This window comes from Barbus barbus (genome assembly GCF_936440315.1).
Source record: "Barbus barbus genome assembly, chromosome: 13".
NCBI classification, from domain to species: domain Eukaryota; kingdom Metazoa; phylum Chordata; class Actinopteri; order Cypriniformes; family Cyprinidae; genus Barbus; species Barbus barbus.
This window is the reverse complement of record NC_136741.1, coordinates 12,243,239-12,266,239: the sequence shown is the minus strand read 5'-3', so window position 1 is coordinate 12,266,239 and position 23,001 is coordinate 12,243,239. Positions and strand designations below refer to the sequence as shown.

Below are 23,001 nucleotides of genomic sequence, written 5' to 3'. Positions count from 1 at the left end.
GAGACTCGCTGAGTTTGACATGCCAATGTGAAAGTTTCTCAATACTGTAGAGTCATACGGTACTTTCCACTTGAGCTCTCAGATCTACGGCTACTTTTATATGAGAGATAGATTTACAAGAACAGAAACTAGCTTAACCATGGAACATAGTAAGATGACAGCCAACACAGCTGAAAATCCCTCAAAGAAAAGCATTCTGCCTAACCAAGAGCATTTTCATCTGCTGATCCATCTTACAGTAAACAAAAACTAAAGAGAAGAAAATTCAGAACTAATACCTAGAGGAAATCAAACGCAAATATATAATTGCAATGTTCCTCATTTCTACATCAAGTAAGGAATTTCAGAGTATATAAAAATGCCTACTACTATGAAAATACTATATTTGTTATGAGCCAAATGCAAACTGTGCCCTGAACGTGGAAAAATAAAGCCTTTATACCAGTATAAAACGTGAATACTAAAGAAAGTGTTGATATTGAAGCCCTTGAGCACACACTGTGCCTGTCCACAAGTAGGCCTACAAAAACTAAGCTAATTTTGCGGCATAAAATTTTGTTGTATAACAAAGCTACTGTAAACAGAGTTTGTTACAAAGGGAGTCTGTAGTCAATGCAAAGCTCAAAGGCCCTTTTTATAATCTTCTTCCCTAAAAAGAGTTACATCAAAGTTGAGCCCTGTTGCTACCAAAAGAAAAGTTAATTATGGAGGGACAAATGCAGTAAATTTAAAAAATAAAAAAAAAATTAAGGGAACGGGAAGTGTGGCCAAATTTGTGCTCTGCATTTAACCCATCCAAGTGTACACACAGTAGTGAACATACACCCAGAGCAGCGGGCAGTCAATGCTGAGGTGCCCGGAGAGCAGTTGGGGGTTCGGTGCTTTGCTCAAGGGTCTCACCTCAGTCGTGGTATTGAGGGTGGAGAGAGTGTTGGTTATTCACTCCCCACCTACAATTCCTGCCGGACCCGAGACTCAAACCCACGACTTTCCGGTTACAAGTCCAACGCTCTATCCATTAGGCCACGACTGCCCCATTAATTCAACTGTCAGGTGGAGTTAAATTTTGTAGAATTACTATCAAAAAACCACCATCAACACAAAAACAGGTTGTGTTACTCAGATCAGTGTTTTAACCATTATGTAGCAGGGTAATGGGCCTAGACATTGACGTTAAAGTAAAGGCGACATCTTGTGGAATATGTCTGTAACTACAGTCTCATCCAGATGTGCAGCCAGGAGTCGTCTTCATCTGTAGCCTATCCAGTGGCCTGTAAGCAGGGGTGCTGTGGGGGTAATTTCTAAATGACGTTGTCGTGTATTTCTCCTCCTCATAAGCTGGGTAAACACTCAGGTGCAGTTATTTCGAACTGAGGACGGACGGAAATGAAAATGAAGGTTTCCATGGTATGCCTTTTTTTCGTGGTTTTATTGACCTTCTGCACTGGTATGTTTTTCTTGCAGAAATCTTATACCATGGGTTTTATTTGCACATTACATTGCTGTGTTTTTTTGTTTGTTTGTTTGTTTTTTAATCACTGTGGGTTGTGACGTTTGTGTGCATTTTACTTGTTTTAGCGAGTCTTATTTTCATGTAAAATCAGAGCGTTTTGGGATATTTGAATAGCCTAATGATTTTTCTTTTCGGCCTTTTTGCAGTGAGTGTATATTTCTGTGGGATTATATTCATTATGTTTATGCCTAATAGCCTACTTTGTCATTGTTTTTATCCCCCTCACTTGCTAAACGATTTCTAAAATTTGCGTAGTTATTTTTTATTTTATTTGTTACTTTTTGATATTCTCATTTTATTTGTAGGCTATATTAGTTATATATATATATATATATTCCTATTCCATCCCATCCTATTCAATATATTTCTATTCCTATTCTTTTAGGCTAGCTGCTGAAAATGTTACGGCTGAATGAAAGTCTTATGTGATAATTTCACCCACACTTGTCCACCTCCTATAAATTAAATAATCGTATCTAATTATAGACTAATGTGAGCGAAACGTGTAAAAACTATGAAAAACGCTGTGCGGCTGTTTATCTTCCACGTCGGTGTTTACCGTAACGGGCTCATTTTCATACCCCTCGCGGGTCAGAGCTCCAGGTCACGCGCGCGCAGGGGCGCGCTCCCCGAGGAGACGCGCTCATGAATGGGCACTTTGTGTTCTTCCACAGAGAAACAGCGCTGGGAAAGGGAGGGAGGGGTGTAATGGGGAGGCAGGAGAGAAAGTGAGTGAAGTGTATGTGTGTGCGTGCATGTCTGTGTGAAAGAGAGGGGAAAAAGAGGGAGGGAGATGAAGAAAGTGGGAAAGAGAAAGGCCAAAATTCATACAAATGAGACCCCCAAAGGACTCGAGGAAATCTGAAAGAATAAAGGTTCACAGGAAGAATGGCCGCCCGGGAAAGAATGGAAAAATAAAATTAGCATGTAGTAAAAAGAAAGAAAGGAGGAGAAATTGGTAGGCTAATATTGAATGACACAAATTAAAGTCTATTATAATCTCATTTGTATACTACATATAAATATACATAATTAATCAAATGTTGTGACGTTTTACATTATTCATATAGGCAACCCCTTAGTTATTTACAAATCAATCAATGTATTCACAAGAATAAATCATGTTGTCATTACCATGAAATTACAGTATACGAAATGGTGATCTTGATACATGTATGTCATGCTCCTAGATGCAAGCCCCATCATTAAGGAGAGTTTTGCAAAGCAGCTCCGCACCAAGAGACAGAAGCCTGATGAACCTACGAGGGTTGGGTGGCAACAACAGACTGCTTTTATTTAGCATGCTTAATAACAAAGCTTAAGAAAACATCATGCGTGGGAGCCTGGCTGTAATTCTTTGTGATAGTAAAGATCTGTTCACAATGTTGCTTTGTGCTGGTTTTAAATACTAAATTCTTAACAAATCAATTTATGAACTCAGCTCCATGTCAATACAACATGCTGCATATGCAGAGGCTGGAACAGAGGGCTCGAGAGACCAGCATGGAGCATTGGATGAACCCGCATTGCTTCCCTCACTGTGACCGCAACTACGGCTACCCTGCATGTGTAACAGGCCTGCTGTGATCCACAGGTTCTGATACCCTTCAGTTTTGTATCTCGCTCAAGACTGCAATGTTTGAGCTTACTATCATGATTTCATTTTATGTTAATTGTATACATTCACTCTTTTCCATATAATAAAAGAGAATTAGGTGAAGAAATTAATTAGATTTTCAATGTGTCTTTTGGTTGAATGCATTAATAATTGTTAACACTCTTTACATAATGGGATGTTTTTTTCTTTCTATACTGACTTTTTGTCTTAGTTCTGCCCTGGCTTTTAAAGGCATATTAAATGTAAATGCGGTTTTATCATAGAAAACGGTTTATATTTACTAAAATCCAACGGATCTGAGGGCAAATCAATTCAAGGTGACTTTTTTTCTTTTTTCAGGGCTAAGACAGGAATTCCGGCGACGATAAACCTGATAAACACCAATGGATTGCACTGAGAACAAAAAGACCTAGAAATGCCGAGAAGGCCAAGGACACAAAATCCACGAAGAAACACGTGTAGACGCATTTTAGATGTCTTATTTAGATGAAAAATCTTAGAATCGTTAGAAGATTTGTTTTTACATAAAAACGAATTAAGAAATTGCATTTTGAATAAGAGACTCATGAATAAAATAAAAATGTTGTGCTCTAAATTTTGATTGTGACTGTGGTTTTCATCTTTCGGGATTTAGTAGTATTTTAGTTGTATTATGATATAAAATCGAAACTAAAATAAAAAATTGTTTAAAAGACTGATGACCCGCAAATGGTCCACAAACATAGCCAAGAGTTTGACCTTTACACGGCAATATCTGAAGGCCTAACACTGATTGATCGAAAGCACAATGAATGTGTTGTGTAACGAAAGTTTACTTTTTGTTACGTGTCACAAAAGAAACCGTAAAGTCCAAATAAATAAACAAACAAATAAAAGGCTGTAAAATGAAATCATCAAGTAGCACCATTGTATAACACTGTACAAGTTAAATGTTTGGGAACTTTACAATGTAGCCGGTTTTTCCTTAAAACAACGACATCTCGTTTTGCATTAAATGCTTCTCTAACTGGGCAAATAAGTAACAATTTACGTTTTACGTGTTGTTGTTTTACAGGACTAATACACACATATATTGTAAAATTATGATTTGGTAGGATTCGAGTAGCTTATATACATTAGATGTGCGCTTCTCTATTTAATGTCATATTAAAGAACTTTAATTCGCACAATTAATCGATCATCACAATTACAATCACCCTACAAAATAATTAGAAGTCTCAAGTTTATACAATTTAACATTACTACATATTTGAGCTGAAGTAAAGAGAAACAAAAGAAACGTGTTCATTATTCTACATTTTACTTTTGATTTTGAGATGAAAATTAGATTTGCATTTTACACTTTTTTTATGTGTAAATTGTTAATGTCACTGTACCGTGAAACAAATGTACAAGGTAACTGGCAATATTAAATTACAAAATAAAATCAACGTAAATAACAAGAATTGAAAAGGTAATGATGTGACAAAAATATAATGGTTAGTGTGCAAAATGTTGTCTTAGTACATAAATGTTTTAATATTCGTCTAGAAGACAAATTATACTTTTATATATTTATAGGTAAACGATTTGTAGTTAATACTTACAACAAATGATCTGAGAACTTGTATGTATTTGAACGCAGTTCTGGCTTTGTTTATCTTGTCTAGTGCATGCAAATTACTTAAAGCAGCAATTACACAATAAATACAGATTACAGCGTGACAGATTTTTTTTTTATACAATACACAATATTTTCGACAATAAAGTACTTCTGAAGAGATGAAAGGAGCATACTGGCTGCAGTAAATAATCATCTTTTGTCTTTAAAGAAGCCTTTATCTGTGCTACTCTCTTTGATTGTTACAGTCAGGAAGTTCGATGTCACATCGGTAACTACCACTTTCTCCACATTGCTGAAGGAGGGTCTCCAAGCATCTCCCTCCTCTGGCTCTCCAAATATGCGTGACACTGGAATTTTGGCAATAAGTGAAGGCTGTCTGCTGGAGGAATCACCATGTCCAAATGTTCTTCGTTTTGAATGGTGCTTCAGGTGTTTATGGTGAAAGTGGCTTGTCAGTGGATTAGTCCTGTGGCCCTGTAAGTCTGCACTAGCTCTGCTGGAATGCAAACGCCATTCTGGAGAAATGTGCTGGGTACTCCTGCTTGGAACAACTCTGTTTTGTTTGTGTGAATAGGTAGCATCCATGTGCTTATGAGATATCTTAATTCTCCCACTTATTTCTGAGCATCTCTCTTCCTCTTCTCCCAAACCTAACTTTGCCATTTTGGAAGGAATGCTTGCCATGGTTTCGTCTGCTGCTCTTTTTGAATGCTCTGGATGTAAGGAGCTTGTATAGCCATCTGTGAAGCGTAATTTGGGCTTCCGTCCTCTCTTTTTTGGGGTGAGGGTAAAAGCATCAGTGCTGGGTCTGGGTGAGTGTGAAGAACGATGCTCCCTTAGTTCTGGAGGTGGAATCCTTACGCTCTCCCCTCGGTTGACTGTGCTGGGAGGAAAAATTGTGGGAACCACAGCACGTAGTCCTTCTCTCGCTCTAGGGGTTACCACAGGCTCTGGACTGGGATATGCAATGCCTCTGGATGATTCATTCTTAAATTCGTAAGACTTCGCCTTTTCTTTAGCTTGGGCCTGTGAAAAATAAGTTTTTTTTTTTTTTTAATTAGCACAGAACTCAAAATTATGCCCTTATATAAAATTTATTCATTTACATAGATAAAAAAAAAGAGTGCAAACCCAATAATAATATTATACACAATATAGATAATTTCAGGATTATTATTATTTATAATAAATAAATAACATTAACCTTTAGAAGAAAAGTCTTGAGCTTAGGTCCTCTTTTCTTGGGTCCAAATATTTCTCTCTCACGCTCCCTGCATGAAAATACAAGCGCAAGTGTGAAAACGTCTGTATTTTCGGCCGCCTAATAATAGTTTTATTTTATTTATTTATTTTATACCCCTCTTCAAAGGCAACGAATAGGCGTGAGTCTAGGATATTTTCCTCTGGTTCCCAAGTACTGTACCTGTGACAACAAAAAAGTTTCACGTGATGACTGTCAATCTCTAACTCAAGCTGCATTTAAACCGCTGCTCTACCGGCCAGCTAGCAGGGCCAGCTAATGTTGCAGCATGCCATCTGCCAAAACCAGTCTGCAGTGATAACCAGCTTGTTAAACTGCCCGTGGGTATACGCCCTCGCGATATCTAGCCATCACTGTCACCAAAACACCAGTGCAAGGCACAACAGACAGGATAGGCATGCATTACTCACTTGGGTGACCAACCCTTCCATTTCACGAGATATTCCATTCGACCCTGCGCGTGCCATCAGACACACAAAAAAAGAATTCGTTAGCACGAGCCAACGACATTGACACATACATGCAAAAAAATGTCGAGATATCTCTTTCACAACACATACCCGTCGTATTCGTCTCTTGATGATAGATTCGGCCGCGAACACCCTCTCCCCGACAGCCGACAGCTCCATGTTTACCTTCGTCTACCGTTAGCTTGCAGCGTAGCTAGCCGTGAGCGCGAGTCCGGTCCGTCAGCTCTAGCTTCAGAATTCCATACAGCCCATAATACTCTCGTGCACAGCCAGACGTCATCACGTTCTTTCGCATGTTGCCTTGGTACCGCTTGTAGGTGGAAAGATTTGGAGGCCGTTCATTGGCTCCGCTGTTGCTAAGTGGCCGGGTCTTGCTCTTAGTGACATACCTGCATTCTTGACAGAAATATAATAAGATTGGCTCAATACTACATCAGAACGTTAAAGTTTAATCGTAAACGTTACGTCAAGACCTACAGGTAAACGTAATCAGTTAAAGGTGAGCAGAAGAAGGACGTGTAGGCTATACGAACGGCAAAAATTCAGTATTTTCTCAAACAGACATAATTCATTTAAAAAAAATTCGGTTAATAGCTATTTTGATATAGGCTACTGTACATCTGTTATTATAGTAAAAATGTTTGCCATCTTATTCTGATCGATATTCTGCTATTCACAAGAATATTTTAGTAACCCCGCCAAAAAGTCTTTATCCACGACAAACTAATCATAGATGGAAATGAATATTGGGTTGAATATGAATTCTACGGCAGCAAAACAGCCTAAATTTACACAAAATGATTGTTTGATTTTTTTCGTTCTCGTGTCAAGGCTACATTTTCTAATTTTCTAATAACCGTTAAATAAACGGAACGGGTTGAATTTGTGAGTTAAATGATGATTTAGGTATAGCCCACGGTAACCTAACACATTATTTTCTCTAAGAGGTGTTAGATTTTTGTTAGCCTAGTTTTTTGATAAAGAAAAATGAACACATAGGCTACTTATGTTTTACCCAATAGCCTACATTTAGCCCACACGTCTTCTCATATATTATTATTAATTAATATTTAGGATTGTCTTCAACTGTATGGCTTTTTCGAGAAAAAAAACTAATAAATAAAATAAAATAAAAAAATTATTAATTGATTGGTACTTTTAGTCCTAACATTGAACAGCCAAATCAAAAATCAAACTGATTAAACAGCACCATTGTAGTAGATTTATATTTTATACTTTATTTATAAATACCTCAATTTAATTATTGAAAAAAACGACGATGATGATAATAATAGCCTATGTATCTTATTAATTATTACAATAAGCAAAATATGACAACAATAGTAACTTATTCTAAAGACAACGAAACAAGAAACATACAGTACAATAATGCGAATGGAACATTTCATAATTCTTAACTTTTTATTTTAATAATAATTTTTTTCTTTATTTTAATACGTTCATAATTATTCACTTTTCATTAACAAGAGTTACTAAATGCGGTAGGTAACCTCTTAAATGGTTCCCCTAAGATTACAGACTTTGTCTGCATTAACATCGCTATTTATTGACTAGTTATTATTATTTAATATTCTAATTATAGTGTAAAGGATGTAGATAGGCCTAATTATGTACATTTTATTTAAACCAAATGTAAAAATATAATTTTGTAATTGGCTGTTCCATATAGCCTAATTCGATTATAAAATCTCACATAATTATGTTGGTTTCACGAAAAACATATTTTAAATATAAAATTAGGCCTATAGGTAGAAATATAATTCATTTTGCCAAAGCATTGAAATTGCAAGCAAACATTACCAGCTACATAAAGGAAAAACATTCATTCATTTATTGCGTTTTACCATGTCATGTAAAAGGGAATACCCTGTTTTCAAAGCGTTTCCGAAAATGTTTATCAACCTCATGCTCAGTTCTGCACAATCACTAGGGATTCAGACAGGGCATGTCAGGGGGGAAAAAATCGCATCTAGCCTAGCTAAATTATCACATTAATTAATACGTTCCTGTGTGAATTTGAGAAATTTTAAATTTGTAACAGGTTTTTAAATGTACCATTAGGCCTATAAACAATACTATCTTCAAATAATATCTTAAAATTTAGAAAATGAACATGAACGATGGGATAGTGATTATTAACTTGGTGGCTTGCAAATTAGTTTACTGGGTGTTTATTCGGTGAGTAAAGATTATGCTACACAATAATGAACAGTTGAATAGTGGTTTGAAGAAATGTGACGATTGTATAATGATTTCTCCACAATAAAATTAAGGCTTCCGTTTTCATTTGTAGTCTTTATATACATAAATAACAGGTAAACAGCAGGCTTGTGTTTGGTTCTGCGGAAGATGATTGGTGGTTTGACTACTGCAGTGGTTATTTCCGTATATGGGCTCTAGATCGAGCTGGAAGAATATTATTGGTTAACTCGTTTCTGGGCAACCAGCACGAGAAATTCTGCACAATTTACAAAGAGAAATAGCAAATAGCCTACACTACTATTTTTGCCTTGTGTTTCAGTCTGTTTGATGCAATTTTCGATCATTTTAAAAATATGTATTTCGATGTAAATTGTTTTACCAAATATATTTACATGGTTTACGTGCTTTTGTTGGATTATTGATTATTTAGGTCACATTGTGTCCAGGACTTACACATTTCTGCTGCATATTACTAGTCACAATATATTTTTAAACTCTATAAAATTATAAAATGGAGAACCTGGGTGAATTTCGGAAAATATGTGCATTACTATTGACTTATATATATAGCCTATATATATATATATATATATATATATATATATATATATTTAAATGCCACATAAAATTAATCTACGCGTTGCCAGAAACTTCGACGGTTATCTTTGATTTTTAAGCAGCCTAAAAAAAGCAGCCCAACTGCATATATTCTGCTAGCCTAATTATTTTAGTGAGATAAACATGTTATGTTCCTGAAGGCAACTTGTATTAACATCATATTATTATTAGCCTATTTAATGTGATCACATTATTATAGGTGGGATATTTTAAACAAGACAATATTTTAATGACCTCAAGTTTTAAAACGTCTCTGTACTTCTCTCATTATCAAAACGTTTTATTTTACTAAAGCCATCTGTGATAGTAACCTAATGCTTAACTCAAATAATCTTTATTAGCTAATTTATTTCAAAAGAAGCTTTAAGTAGTCTTTTAAATAAACTTGGCGAAATTAACCAGCTACATCTAACATGTACTGCAGTAAAGCTGAATTCATAAGCTGATCGCAAATAAAGTGGATGGACCTAAGGAAGCCATTTTATAACCGCAGCGAGAGCAGCTTTATCTCAGACGGTGCTGCAAAGGAAATGGTTGATTCCGTTTCAGTGAGGCTGAAGTGCTTTTCCGTAGCCCACCTTTGACACAAATTTCACCTCTAACCAACCTCTGCCTAGTTTTTGGATAAACTAATAGTAATCATGATCTTGCCGTGAGAAAGAGAGACGTTTGCTGTCCGCCATGTTAGCGCTGACAAAAAAAATGAGTTTTATACACCAGGCTGTTCAAAGCTTCATACATTCCCAATGATAGTAGCTTATTTGCGAAAGCTATATTAAGCCTAATATAATTAATCTTCTATCCTTAAAGCATATCTATCCTTTTACCTATAAACCTTTGACGATGCCATGGATGAATCTCTTCTCGTCGGTCTTGTATGGACGTATTGTGCGCATAAACAAAGTTGGTAATAGTCTGAAGCACTGCTCGAATTGAAGGGGGGCTGGGGGGATCCGGGACCCCCCATAAGGCATTAGGGACCCCCCATAAGAAGTAAAAAATAGACTTGGGGGGGTCCCTCAGACATTTTTACTTGGAGTAAGCCATTTAAAAGAAGAATAGTAGCTTATCTCTCTTTGTTATGCAACATTAAATAGTATATAGTTATGCATATTATGATCAAATATATTGTTTATTTTGTATAAATTGTATATTGCGAGACTAACCCCCACCAAAAAAAAAAAAAAAGTCTGATGGTGGGGACCCCCCATAAGACTTGATTCAATTCGAGCACTGGTCTGAAGGCACATTCCATTTGGATGACATTAAAAATGTATAGCCTACTCTATTAACGCGAATTCGGAATACTAATGAGGTAGCTGCATAGCGTTCTGTCTGCATATAATGCCTGTAAGATGTTAATTGTGATGTCTGTCCTATACTACTTCTAAATGTTTCCTTCTGAATAGGCTTTTCACAGAGGCAGAATTTATTTTTCTGCAATATCAACATGAAAACAGATTTTTAGTTTAGCTGTTCTTGGGTAGCCTAATGTTTCTTGTAGCAAGAAATGTGACATCTCTTAAATAAAAAAATAACCCAACAGGCAATAAAATGAAAAGTTTCTGTCTTGTTGTTTTAAATGGGATGCTTTATTTGATCTCGATAATCAGCGTCCAGATATAGCCTGCGTAGATAAGCTTCGCGCTTAATGAAAGGCTGTAAAGCCATACTGTCCTTCTTTTCTATAGAGGACTTTTAAGTTAGGCCTGGTCTATAACAGCGTTTGGAATGTGAGACAACCCTGCTTTTTCCACTACTCCCACAGACGTACCAGTTTTCATCGGATGATATTAGTCGGAGTTGAGCTAAAGCCGCAGTTTTATGTAAGTAGGCTAAATTAAATAAACTAATTATTCCCAGTCTTTGAATTGAGAATGAGTGCTCATCTCAAGAATTATTTTGTGAAAAATTATAGCACTGTAGATGGCAAGCCCTCTTCAGCTAAAAAACAATTGAGAAAAAAATCTGCATGGCAAAAGTCCAAGTTCACGTGCTATATAAAGGCTGTGCAAAGTTCAGTCTGATAGTTCAGATACTGATGTCTTGCATTTACTGTAATGTTTTGCTATCTCTCATGTGGGCTATCTGTTAGCTCGTCTCACATGTGAGTTTAATAGGAACACTTCTGTTTATCACACGCAAACACCTGCTTGCAGTACAAGCAACAAATCTTACTCAAGAACGTAAAATAAAACTTTTAATATGCTTAGACAAACCTAAATAACACATTTCAAGTGACATTTAAAAAAAGACTATAAAAGACCAGTAGAAAATGTTTCTCAGTATTACATGTTTAGTAAGTGTTTCTTATATTTAAGCCTTCTGAAATACAGCACTGCAAACAGATTTAAACTAATATGATACAAGCTAATAACAGGAAAACCTGTTTATTTTTTTTTCTATCCCTAATATGGAATAGTTAAATGTGTGAATTTGAAAATTAATTCAGATCAGTTAAATCAAACACGAACTATCAAAACTTTACATTTGATTGTTTCAAAAAATTTCAGACAAGTTTGAAGACTTGATGAATCAATGCTGATTAGACATGCTTTACATTTATACAAATTCACAGTAATAGTCAGTAGTCTTTATAGACTTTATATCCATCATATATTCCTAAACTGTAACATACTCCTTGAATGTCACTGTAAGACAATTTGCTGTGACATCTGTGATTATTATATTCCCAAGAAAAGGTGTAAAGCTTTGAACAGATTTGTTCATTTCTTTCTCTACTTGCTCTGGTGCAGAGACCTCTGCTTTCCCAGTCGGTATAGAGTTTCCAATCTGAGAATGTGTAGGATTTTTTCTCTCTTCTCTCGACCTTATACAGCTGAGGTCTATGGGTTGGTCTTGGTTGGAGTCCAAAATTGACTGGTCATTGAAGTGTGTGGTGCCGTTAAAAGAGTGAGACAAATCAGTATTAAGAGCATTTGTACTCTGAGAAATTAGGAGCCTTTTAGCCTCCCCACTGTCACTGTCTGGCTCAGAGTAGCAACGCTTTTGAGGCAAGGTGAGGGGACCATATTGAGTAGATCGGGTGCCTTTTTGATCACTCGTCTCATTAGGCACTGTAGTCAGACTGGTTTTGTTTGTCAGTTGCAAGGGCTGTTCCTTAGATACATAATCTCCAGTGCTGCCAGGTTTCTTTGAGTTGTTTGGCTCAAACACTATGGAGCATGTTTTTTTAGGATTGTCCCCTTCACAAGATGATAGTCCATTGGAAAGCCTAAAACAGGCAGACTCAGCTTTACTGTCCTTTTTTATCACTTTCACAAGACTTTGCTTCTTTGTGTGCTTTATCTTCTCTGTGCTCTCATCTGTTCCACAGGATTTACAATCTTGTGCTTGCCTTTTTTCCTCAGAATCTGCTGTTCCTTTCTTAATTTTAGCTGCCTTGGTGCCTTTTTCCATGTATTTACTCATGACAATGACAATGCGTCCATTTTTATTCTTGTTCTTCACAATCTTCAGTTTGCTGCTTATTCCATTGGGTGGTGCCTTATCTTCCTTTGCATAAATGTTTGTGTTCATGTTTAAGTCAGCTCCACCATTTAGTTTAGGAAGATTTTTCAACTCCATTGTAATATTTCTCACCTTACTGAGGCACTCAGAATCCTTACTTTGGACCCATTTCTGCTGTAGAGCTGGAGATAAGTTCCATTCCTTGTCAGTCAACTCAGGAACTTTGGTCTCCTTGACCCTCTGATACAGGGAGTCGTACATTTTAGGGTTTGGTTGATAGTGGTGGTGTTTCTTGCTGTTGAGCTGGTAGTAGTGCTTCTTTTTCCCATTTATTCGTGCCTCTCCCTGCTTGTCTTTTGGGTTGGGCTGGTAGGGATGGTGCTTCTTGCTGTTAAGCTGGTATTGCTGAATTTGGACCAGGTCTGAAGTTGTTTTGGTTTGGTTATCCTCACCCTGTGACACTTCCTGAAGGTCGGTAAGAATACTGGATCTTCGAGCAAATGATGGTACCTTATAAATCAGACAAATCAACAATGAGCTTTGCAGTACAAACAATTAGTGACATGACTTTCACAGAAGTTAATTGGGCACACATAGGCGTGTTTGTAAGTGATGGTGAATTACCTGCAGGAGAAGATGTTTTGGTTTTGGCCCCCGTTTACGATAACCCATTAGCTGCTCTTGTCTTTCCCTGAATGGAAAAGTTTTAGATTATAGAACATCATGATAAAGAAATCAAATTAAAAATAAGACACAAGCTAATATATTTAACTTTTAATTTATTCTGACGATTTGTCCCACACTCTCAGAAAAAAGGTACAAAAGTTGTCATTGGGGCAGTACCTTTTCAAAAGGTACACCTTTGCATATTAGTACCTAAAGTGTATATATTAGTACCCAAATGATAAATATTAGCACATTTTGAAAAGGTACTACCCCAGAGACAGCTTTTGTACCTTTATTTCTCTGGTCTGGCTTTAATTAGCCCACCACTGGCTTTCATAAAATTTACTCACATAAAATAAAGAACATTAGCCTATGTGTTGCTTCAGACAGCACACGACTTGTTTACTAATCTGGTGGACAATCCCAGTTGGAATGGAAGAAATAAAAACAAAGAAGACAAAACATCGCTCTCTATTGTATAATATTGCGTTATTTGACAGGCTTTTCCAATGGGTTCTGTTATTTATTTGTTAGCTCAAACTACAAACACGGGCTGTCGACATAAAATGGGCCATCAGCTCTTTTGCCATCGACCTTCTATAAAGTAATATTGCAAAAACCTAATTAGACGACCTAGAACGGTTATATACTCAAGGGGCGCGGGCAATTACTCCAAACAGAATTCCGCGTCACGAGGGAGACTGCTAATGGTGCACGCAGATGCCAGTCAAAGGGGATGAATACCCAACAAAAATGGGTGTGGAATTTCGAGAAAGCGTGAATGCATATGAAGTCACGGAAAAACTGCTTATTTGTAATGAAAAATGCAGTCAATTAGTGAGGACATGCACTTAGGCTATAAGATTGATAGAAAATAATATATATATTATAAATATATATTTGCGCATACTGCAATGCTTTCGGTTTAGGGCGTCTTGAGGATACGTCCAAAGCGGACACGGCCATCCAACCGGATGAAATTAATAATAGTAAAATATAGAAAGAGCGGCGCGTTTGAGATAAAGTGGTTCCATAAAGAATGCAAGGTGTCTTAAAGGATCATATTTTCTGGCCACGTCTGTATGTAAGCATTCTTTAATGGCTGGTTCCTGTTCCGCGCAATTAAATTCAGTCATATATTATGGCGCGCCTGCGCACAAGTTCTCTCCTGTGTGCACCCCCTTTCTGTCAGTGAGAGAAAGTGAAAAAGAATGAGCATGAGCACAGCGGCAGCGAAAGCGTCTTCTCCCCTCCTCCAGTTTCGGCTGTACAAGCTCAGAGCGTCAAGCCAAGACTGCAATGTCTCACCTGTTTTGGAAAGCGACGAGAAGTCTCGGGTCCAGAATATTTTCCTCTGGCTCCCACGTGTTATATCTATAAAGAGAAGAAAGGAGGCGGAGAGCGAGGGGAGAGGGGAGAGCAGAGTAGCATGAATATCACCAGTTCCCTCAACCGAACTATCTAACGTGGCTGTCATCTGAAGGACTAACGCCACTAACAAGGTCCTACTAAATGAATCTTCAAGAATATTAGAGGATTAAAAATAGGCTACCGATGCTACATGGTTGATGCATTATTTCCTTTTTGGTATACTATTGTTATGTTTTATGTTTCATTTTGCAAAAACAGAACCATATTTCTATAGCATAAAGCTTAAATTTGAAACATTCTTTACCATCGCGGACATAAATTGTGACATTCCTGCATCAGTTAAGCGCTAACTCTCTCTCTCTCACACACACACACACACACACACACAACACATTAAAACAGCAAAGCAAGTGGCATCTTGAAGTGAAACTTACTTGGGAGACCACCCTCTCCACTTGACCAGGTACTCACACCTTCCCTGCAAATATCATAAAAACAAAGTCATTTACGATTGGGAATAAAAATAAAATAAATAATCCATTATCCTGGGTTTCGGAAACAAATCCCTACTCTTGTGCGCTCTCTTTTAAAATGCAAGCCCTTACCTGCCCGTTTTATAGGCTTACAACATGAATAAATGTATATTGTTTGTTAAGAGAAACCCGCAAACCTTTCTAATGCGTTTCTTTTCGATGCTTTCTACCGCGAAGACGTGCTCACCCGCGGCGGGCAGCTCCATTTTCAGCGCGCGCTGTAATACTGCACAGTGTGCGCGCGATAACATGAGTGCTCTTCTCGCGCAGGTTTCTCGCGCTCTCCCGCTCCGTATGTTCTTTCGCTTCTCAAGCGAGATTCAGTTTCAACTCTCAAATGAGCTGTGCAACGTACTTCATGTAAATAGCCATGACGTCACGCACGTCACAGCAGGAGGGGCGGTGTAGAGGTTGGTCAGCCTTGTGCCGCGGGTTTACTGAGCAAATGAAGAGTAGTTATTGCAGCCCTTCAAGTACTGAGCGAGAATTCCTCCGTCATGACGCAAAGTAGGGCACACTTGTGGCAATTTTTAAATTTAAGATTGATTAGTTCTTCAGTTGTCATTTAGCAATTTAGGAAGCAGGCTAAATATTATCAGCATCAGCAAGGGTTTTAATCATGTGGATTTGCCATCCACTTTAAGTTTATATCAGTGGAGAGATAACTTTGAGAAAGATAATATTCTGAAACATTTTAAAAAGGAATACATGACAGATAGGCATACTGAAGTGAATATTTAAGTGAACAAATCTGTTTGTTTGTTTGTTTACATTGAACAAACACCCAGATTACAAAAACCCATACGATGACGCTAAAACATTAATAAATTAAGATTATTAAAGAACAGCATATATTTTGAGACTGTACATTTTAAACAGTTTTCTCCACTGAAGCAATGCAGTCCACTGATGCATTAAATAATCAAATGGGCGGCACTGGGATTCATCTTCAATAAACATTTGGTGACCAATACTTGGCGGATTAAAATGACAGATTAATTTATTAGATTTAGTGAAAGTGATATTCTGTCTAGGATCATCGCGCGAACCTACTCGCTCTAAACACTTTATTCAATGTCCTAACATCTTTCTTTGGATAAACTACATTAAGATATAAATTATTTCGTTGTCTGATTACAAATGGCCAATTAGAGTAGCTATGCAAGCAACGTGGTTGTTTAAACTCATGTACACATTCAATGCACATGAGAGTTGACCGCGAACGTACAATATGTAGGTCACTGTGGCTGGTCTTCAAAGCCTCAAGCTCTCAGCTCATCTGACATCTGCCTTCTGACGGCCAACGGCTGCTGCAAGACCTGTGAAAAATAAACTGCAGTGGCAAACGAACGTGTGAAAACCCTGGGCAATGCCCAATCATTCACTGCCTGTGCCACAAAGGCTATGTGCCGCATATTGTATCTTCCGAGTAGGAAAGAAATCACACGCGCACACAATAAGACATGTACAATCAATAATGTGAACATATATTTAAATTATACACTTTGATGCAGTTACATACATGCACCCAATAATCTGCGCGATCATACAAACATAATAACGTGCCTTTGCGAGCCCAAAACGATGAAAATCTTAAGAAAAATTCAGCACGAGAAGGGTTAACTGCAGGCGGCAAATCTCAGCCTATTGCAGAGAGGCACGACTGCCTTTCCTTATAAGGCAATGACTGCCGAACAGCAGCGAAAATACTTGAATATATAATATATGACATGCATTATGATGAAGTATTCCCTGAAATTATGCAGTTGCATCTTCTCAGGGAGATTAAAGTTTTTCTTGTAATGAATCTTTGCTAGGACGACGAATTGTCGCAGTGCAAACACAGTTTCATCGCACGAACCCATCTGTGTCATTTTACAGAGAATTCTGGTGCGTAAAATTGTCGTGGTCTACCCGATGCAAAAGCTAATGTTATCATAAAACAATCCACGATTTCATCAACGAGCCACATCTCAGTATTTTCAACCTGCTGATCTCTGGTGCTCTTATCTCGTGTGAGATGTTCCTATTATCTTATTTGTTAGCTACTTTCATGTTAGATAAAAAAAAGTCGGCTCAAGTCTTTTTATCCTCTGAAGTACTAACAGGTAGGACGGACTGCATAAAATCCAAGTGTTTTTAAATATCACCGCAAAACCAACTGTGGCTTCAGATTAAATTGCAGAACACAGTCTCTGTCTTCTGACTTCGTGCTGCATACAATAAAATACTCTGAATATTCTGAAAAACGACAGCCTAATTGTTCGTGTAACTAATGAGAAGGGAAAGGATTGTTAAATTCTCAGAGAAAGACATCTCCAATTATCCCTAAATGTTGGTGTGGATAAAACTTTGAATGTAACGAAATATTTCAGCATTTTCTGTCCCTTCAACGGACAGTTTAGATGTCTGTCACGAATATCCTCTTAAAATGAGAACATGAAACATTGTTTAATGCCCTTGGAAAAAGAAGCAGTAGGCTACTTCCCTGTGTTCAAAGATTTGATCACAATCATGTTTTCAGGAATTCGTTGTCACATAGATATAACATTTATGACTTATGAAGTTTCTGCTGGCTTTGATTTCAACGTTGGACTGTAAAGGTAACACTGGGCTATAAAAGGTATCACTAGATTTGACCTCGAGCTGACTGTCTGTTGTTTTCTGAAGTGCTTAACTCGACATCGTAGTCTTCGATTGGCCATTCTTGCATAGTCATTAAAATGCCACAAACTGATCTAGCTGAAGAAATTGTCTGTGTTTGGACAAATGAAATCTATTAATAAAGTGCTCATCATTGTATTTAATATCGTTTAATATCGTATTGTATTTAAAATTCCCGTCGTATCGCCATAAAGGCTCTCTGGAATCCAGGGGTGCAATTTAGGTTGCGGGTGAAGCTGAGCTTGCAGGTGCTTCCAGCGTTATTATCTTTTGATGCTGGTGGAACCAAGAGTTGACGTTGTTCCAAATTCATGCAACATTCCAGACATGTCATGACTTTTTTATTTATTTATGTATATTTTTTTTAACACTGCACTGAAAAGCAAATATTCCAAATAGCACGAAAAGATGCAAACTTGGCAAAAAGTTTAGTTAAAAATTTGCTTGTTGTCCCACATTTTGCACTTAATTTTCCCTGATATCCTAATCTGCCCAGGTGTCCAGCGTGTGTGTAATTTCACTCCATTCAAGTGCTGCTGTCAGTAAAATTTCCATGACCATCACAATTCTGTGTAATAGGAGTCAGGTAATTTCTTATCTCAGAATATGGCCTCAGTTGTCAGGAAGACTGCATGCTCAATTTTCAACAGTCAGTAATGATCATTAAGTAAATGGGGGAGAGAGGACAAGAAGATGACTTCACTCCTTATTTGCCCACTAGCAGAGCACAACCAACAAAAATATATTAAAAATTAAATAAGTAGCTTACCTGTAATACACTGCCTTCAACACACAGAGTTTGGAATTATTTCCATGGTTGTAACTCCCAGCCACATCAACACTTATTATATTACACCTGTTCTCAGTGACAATGAAGTTAAACGTTGACATGGATATTGAGTTTTTGCGTAACTTGAACAGAATTATTATATTTGGATGAATATTTGTCATAACAGTGCAGATGTGAACACAGGGAATAACTCTTTAACTATAGAACTCTATTGTGTAGTGAACATATGCAATATATATATATATATATATATATATATATATATATATATGTATATATATATATATATATATATATGTATATATATATATGTATATATATATATATATATATGTATATATATATATATATATATATAATATTCTTTAAAAAAACTGCTATTGCCCATCAATAAAGACAGACTGATTAACATAACTCATTGTGTACTCAGTGGCACAATGATTGTTGTTTGACATTTGCTTTAAGGAATGCACCACCTTTACAATCAGACTTTAATGGAATGTTGGGGAAAATGCATGGTGTAACAGCTAAGCAGCTAAGCAGTATAAGCCCAACTATACTGTAAAAAATTTATTTTTAAAAATACATCTGATACTCAACAGTCCTCTCAGGAAAATGTTTGTTGCATGACTAATCATTGAACATGCATATTACTCATAACTAATCCAACCAGTTTGTAATGAACAACTAAACATCTGAAGATGCATACCTCAAATCACTCCTCCTCATAAAAAGAAACAACTCCTAGTTACCATGAGTCAAATGTCATTATCGCTGTCACATTTAATACTGAACCAATGAAAACCTAAAAGAAGTAACTGTTGTAAAAGACCTTAGAAGTGTTTATAAATTGTATCTATAATAAACAGATTTAACAAATTTCAGGTAATATCACAGAACAGAAAGACTGAAGCAAGAATGTAGTACAGAGAACCTGGAAAGTATCATCCCTGTGTGTATTGTTTTGGGGCCCCACAGCTGATATCAGTGTCCTTGCCCTTGAGGGGGATCTTTGTGCCTTTTACTGTATTTGACTATTACTGGAATTATATTGGAATGCCATACGATGCTTGTATTACAGTATATTGTATGTATATATTTGTCATTGGAAATATTATTTTATTCTGATTGCTCTAGACTATTTGTTCAATGTGGAATGGCGTATGATTGTAACCTCTCTAAAATAAAATAGAAATAGAATAATACAAATTTTAAAGTTGTGTTTGTGCCCCAACTTTAAAATGCAATATTAATTACATACTTATATTGTGTATACACACCTGCAAACACACACTAACTGTGTCAACAGTTGTCTCAGTTATAACTTAAAGGCCTTATTGCCATTGCTCACGAGAATAGAAAAACAGACTGTCGTCACAGTGACTCAGACAAGCCCTCCGAGTTAGGCACTTTGATTGGCTCAGAGTCCCTCAGAGTGCAGTACATAAATAGCAGGTAATGTTCATGATTATTGAACAATGATGACCAGTCAGAATGACTCACTGTGGAACACTATTATTCTGTGCACACACAATCTCTTCCTGTCTAGCTCTGCCACTCTTTCTCGATCTCTTTCTCTTTTGTGGCTCTGACGCACTAACTCTCTGGTGGTAAAGGTTAATCTGTGGGCTTAAAAAAGGTACAAAAGCTGTCACTGGAGCAGTACCCTTTCAGAAGGTACACTACTACTAGTACTTGGAAAAATCGGTTTAGGTTTATTTACCCCAAATTGGACACATAGTAGTATCTTAAAGGATAATAGGGTACCACTCCAGTGACAGCCTTTGTCCTTTTTTTTCTTTTTTCTCAGAGTGTAGTTTGTATATGTACAGCTGACTCGCACGCATCAGCTTTACATTGGTACTGTTCCCAATACTCTGTAATTTTTATGGAATGGTATTGGAAGTGCACATCATAACTGTAGTTAACAATATTTAAATTGTTGACAATTAGAAGCCAGAACATTTACACACTCAATCCATGTGGTTCTTTGCTGTTATATGTCTATATTTGATTAATGTAGCTTTATATTAAAACTGATAGAATTTTTGAAAAATAATGTCTTGTAATGAGTGAGACGGAGACTGAGAGAAATGTTTGGAGTGGCCTCAAGCATGGCAGTCAGACATCAGCAGGAGGTGATTAGCTTCAGACACTCTCACCCTCACATTTCCACATTAACATGGATGCGTGATCAGTAACAAGCCTTTTGTAATGACATACTCATTTCACTTCATCCCTCAGGCAGACCCTCTGTGTCCTTCTATCAGAGTCATGCTACTGAGAGAGATCAAATACAGTTGATAGCTGCACAGCGGTAAGATACGGGAAAACAAATTCCGAATGATGTGCATATTTGAAAGCAATTACGTGCACCCCACACCACATGTATTCTTACAGATTTTATTAAGCTATTTTATTGACAGAAAAATAAATTGACAGATGCGGATGGTTGTGTGTGTTTTCTGGATTAGCGCTCTGAAATGGCTGTGCTGAAGTCATTGTTACCACGACTGCTGAAGTGACTGGCTCTTTAAAACACACTGCCTGCAGCACCACGCAATGAGCCACCCCCACAACACACATACACACTCACATAGTGTGCAGTCACATACACATGCATGATGCACATCTGAAGTCATGATACACACACACTCTCTCCCTCTCTCAAACACACACACATTTATTGTCACCACATCCCTGGAGCTGGAGATGGGGGGATGGGAGACGCAATGGAGACAGAGCAAGCGAATGAGGGAGGGGTGGAGAGACGGACCGCCAGGCTCGTGGAGGGGAGTCGGTGGAATTCTGCAGGTTGCCGTGGCGAACAAGTCAATACTGTATTGAGTACTTTGCAGCCACAGGGAAGGAAAATGAGCAAATTGCACTCTGAAGCGAAGTGTGTGCATCAGGGTGTGTGGGGTCGTGCACATACCCAGAACCTGCAGGTAACCCTCAAACAAAAGGCACACAAGAACAGTTTATAGTGTTTATTTTGCAATACTGCATTCCAGTACAGGTCTATTTAGAATCAATTAAATGGAAAACTGATCAACATCAAAGTGTTTTTTTTTCTTTTCATTTAAATGCACTTGTAAATCCTATTGTTTTTACAAACACAAATCTGCCGTTCCATGAACCTAATTTTTAGCATTAATAGTTCTTTAACGTAACAATTGCATGTTACCACTCTTTACAGCAAGTCGTGTGACCTTAAAATAAGCGCATATACTGTAAACCTGTGCACCTGTCATAGGACTTCATATCTTTGAAACATCTCCATCTTAGCAGACTTTAATCCTCTTCATGGACCAGTGCCCATCAACTCTGTCATGCAAATCCTTGGTTTCCTCTCTTGCCCATGGAACAAGGCCATTGATTGGAGTACCTAACTTGTGGGGAGGCTAATTTGCCTGTTTGCATGTTAATATACTGAAGCAGGAGAGAGAGAAAGAGGAACAGATTTACTTACAGTCAAAACTCATCAGCAGCTTGCCACAAATAATGATCCCTCAGCAAAGTCCTGACTGGAGACGAGTAATTTTCATATCAATTACATGCTGGATTATCATATTTCAGGAAAACGACTAAATGCATGGTGGTTGCTTTTGAGTACTTGCAAAACAAAATATGGTTACTAAGAAATGTCATGATTAATGAGAAACATATTATTAACAAAACCAAAAGATCAGAAAAAAAAAAAAAATTCAATGTTACGCATAAATAGATCCACACTATAAAATGTAGGTTGTTGTTTTAGTTAACCTAAAAATTTGATTCATGTTGTCAAATTGAAATTAACTGGATTTTTTAAAATCAGAAATATGATTAAATATCAATGAATCAACCTGACTGTACACCAACCAAAGTAACTTTTAAGGGTCAGGTCATGTAACGACTTTGAGTAATGACCGCACATTTTTCTCTTTTTTACAATGATTTTTTATACATCATAAATTCAAATTGTGATGAACTGCATTGTCAGTTTCTAATTCAAATGAGTATTTATGAATGGAACTAATTTGATATGGACAACTAGTGCTGAAACAACAAAATCTGGTACATATCCAGATTTTGCTGAATGGCTAAATTATCCCCTTCCTGAGTGTTAAATTTCAGTGAACCTTGTTTCCCAAGTTAGACAGGGAGTTGGTCCAACCTCACTGATTTTGCCAAAAATATGTTCAGCAGAATGGAAAA

General features: G+C 37.1%; 3 protein-coding genes across 4 annotated transcripts; 1 reads left to right on the top strand and 2 right to left on the bottom strand.

The window, feature by feature from the left end:
* Positions 1-2,684: 2,684 nt before the first annotated feature.
* Positions 2,685-3,100, top strand: LOC306879229 (uncharacterized protein C17orf67 homolog; the record flags this gene model as incomplete). The annotated part of the gene is made up of 2 exons (XM_079432015.1): positions 2,685-2,780; positions 2,885-3,100. The coding sequence occupies 2 exons, from the start codon at positions 2,685-2,687 to the stop codon at positions 3,098-3,100; spliced, it is 312 nt and encodes a 103-aa protein (XP_079288141.1).
* Positions 3,101-3,467: 367 nt separating this feature from the next.
* LOC306878948 (chromobox protein homolog 8-like) lies at positions 3,468-6,805 on the bottom strand. The gene is made up of 5 exons (XM_079431574.1): positions 6,556-6,805; positions 6,406-6,449; positions 6,092-6,157; positions 5,939-6,005; positions 3,468-5,760 (listed from the first exon to the last, which is right to left on the bottom strand). The coding sequence occupies exons 1-5, from the start codon at positions 6,622-6,624 to the stop codon at positions 4,924-4,926; spliced, it is 1,083 nt and encodes a 360-aa protein (XP_079287700.1). The 5' UTR covers positions 6,625-6,805; the 3' UTR covers positions 3,468-4,923.
* Positions 6,806-11,498: 4,693 nt separating this feature from the next.
* Positions 11,499-16,733, bottom strand: LOC306878953 (E3 SUMO-protein ligase CBX4-like). 2 transcript variants are annotated; one of them, XM_079431586.1, is made up of 5 exons: positions 16,576-16,733; positions 15,249-15,292; positions 14,752-14,817; positions 13,402-13,468; positions 11,499-13,287 (listed from the first exon to the last, which is right to left on the bottom strand). In XM_079431586.1, exons 4-5 carry the CDS (start codon positions 13,447-13,449, stop codon positions 11,929-11,931), a joined length of 1,407 nt encoding a protein of 468 aa, XP_079287712.1. In that variant the 5' UTR covers positions 13,450-13,468; positions 14,752-14,817; positions 15,249-15,292; positions 16,576-16,733; the 3' UTR covers positions 11,499-11,928. The 2 variants fall into 2 exon arrangements, with proteins under 2 accessions (XP_079287712.1, XP_079287711.1); XM_079431585.1 differs by lacking the exon at positions 16,576-16,733 and adding an exon at positions 15,485-15,727.
* Between the last annotated feature and the right edge of the window lie 6,268 nt (positions 16,734-23,001).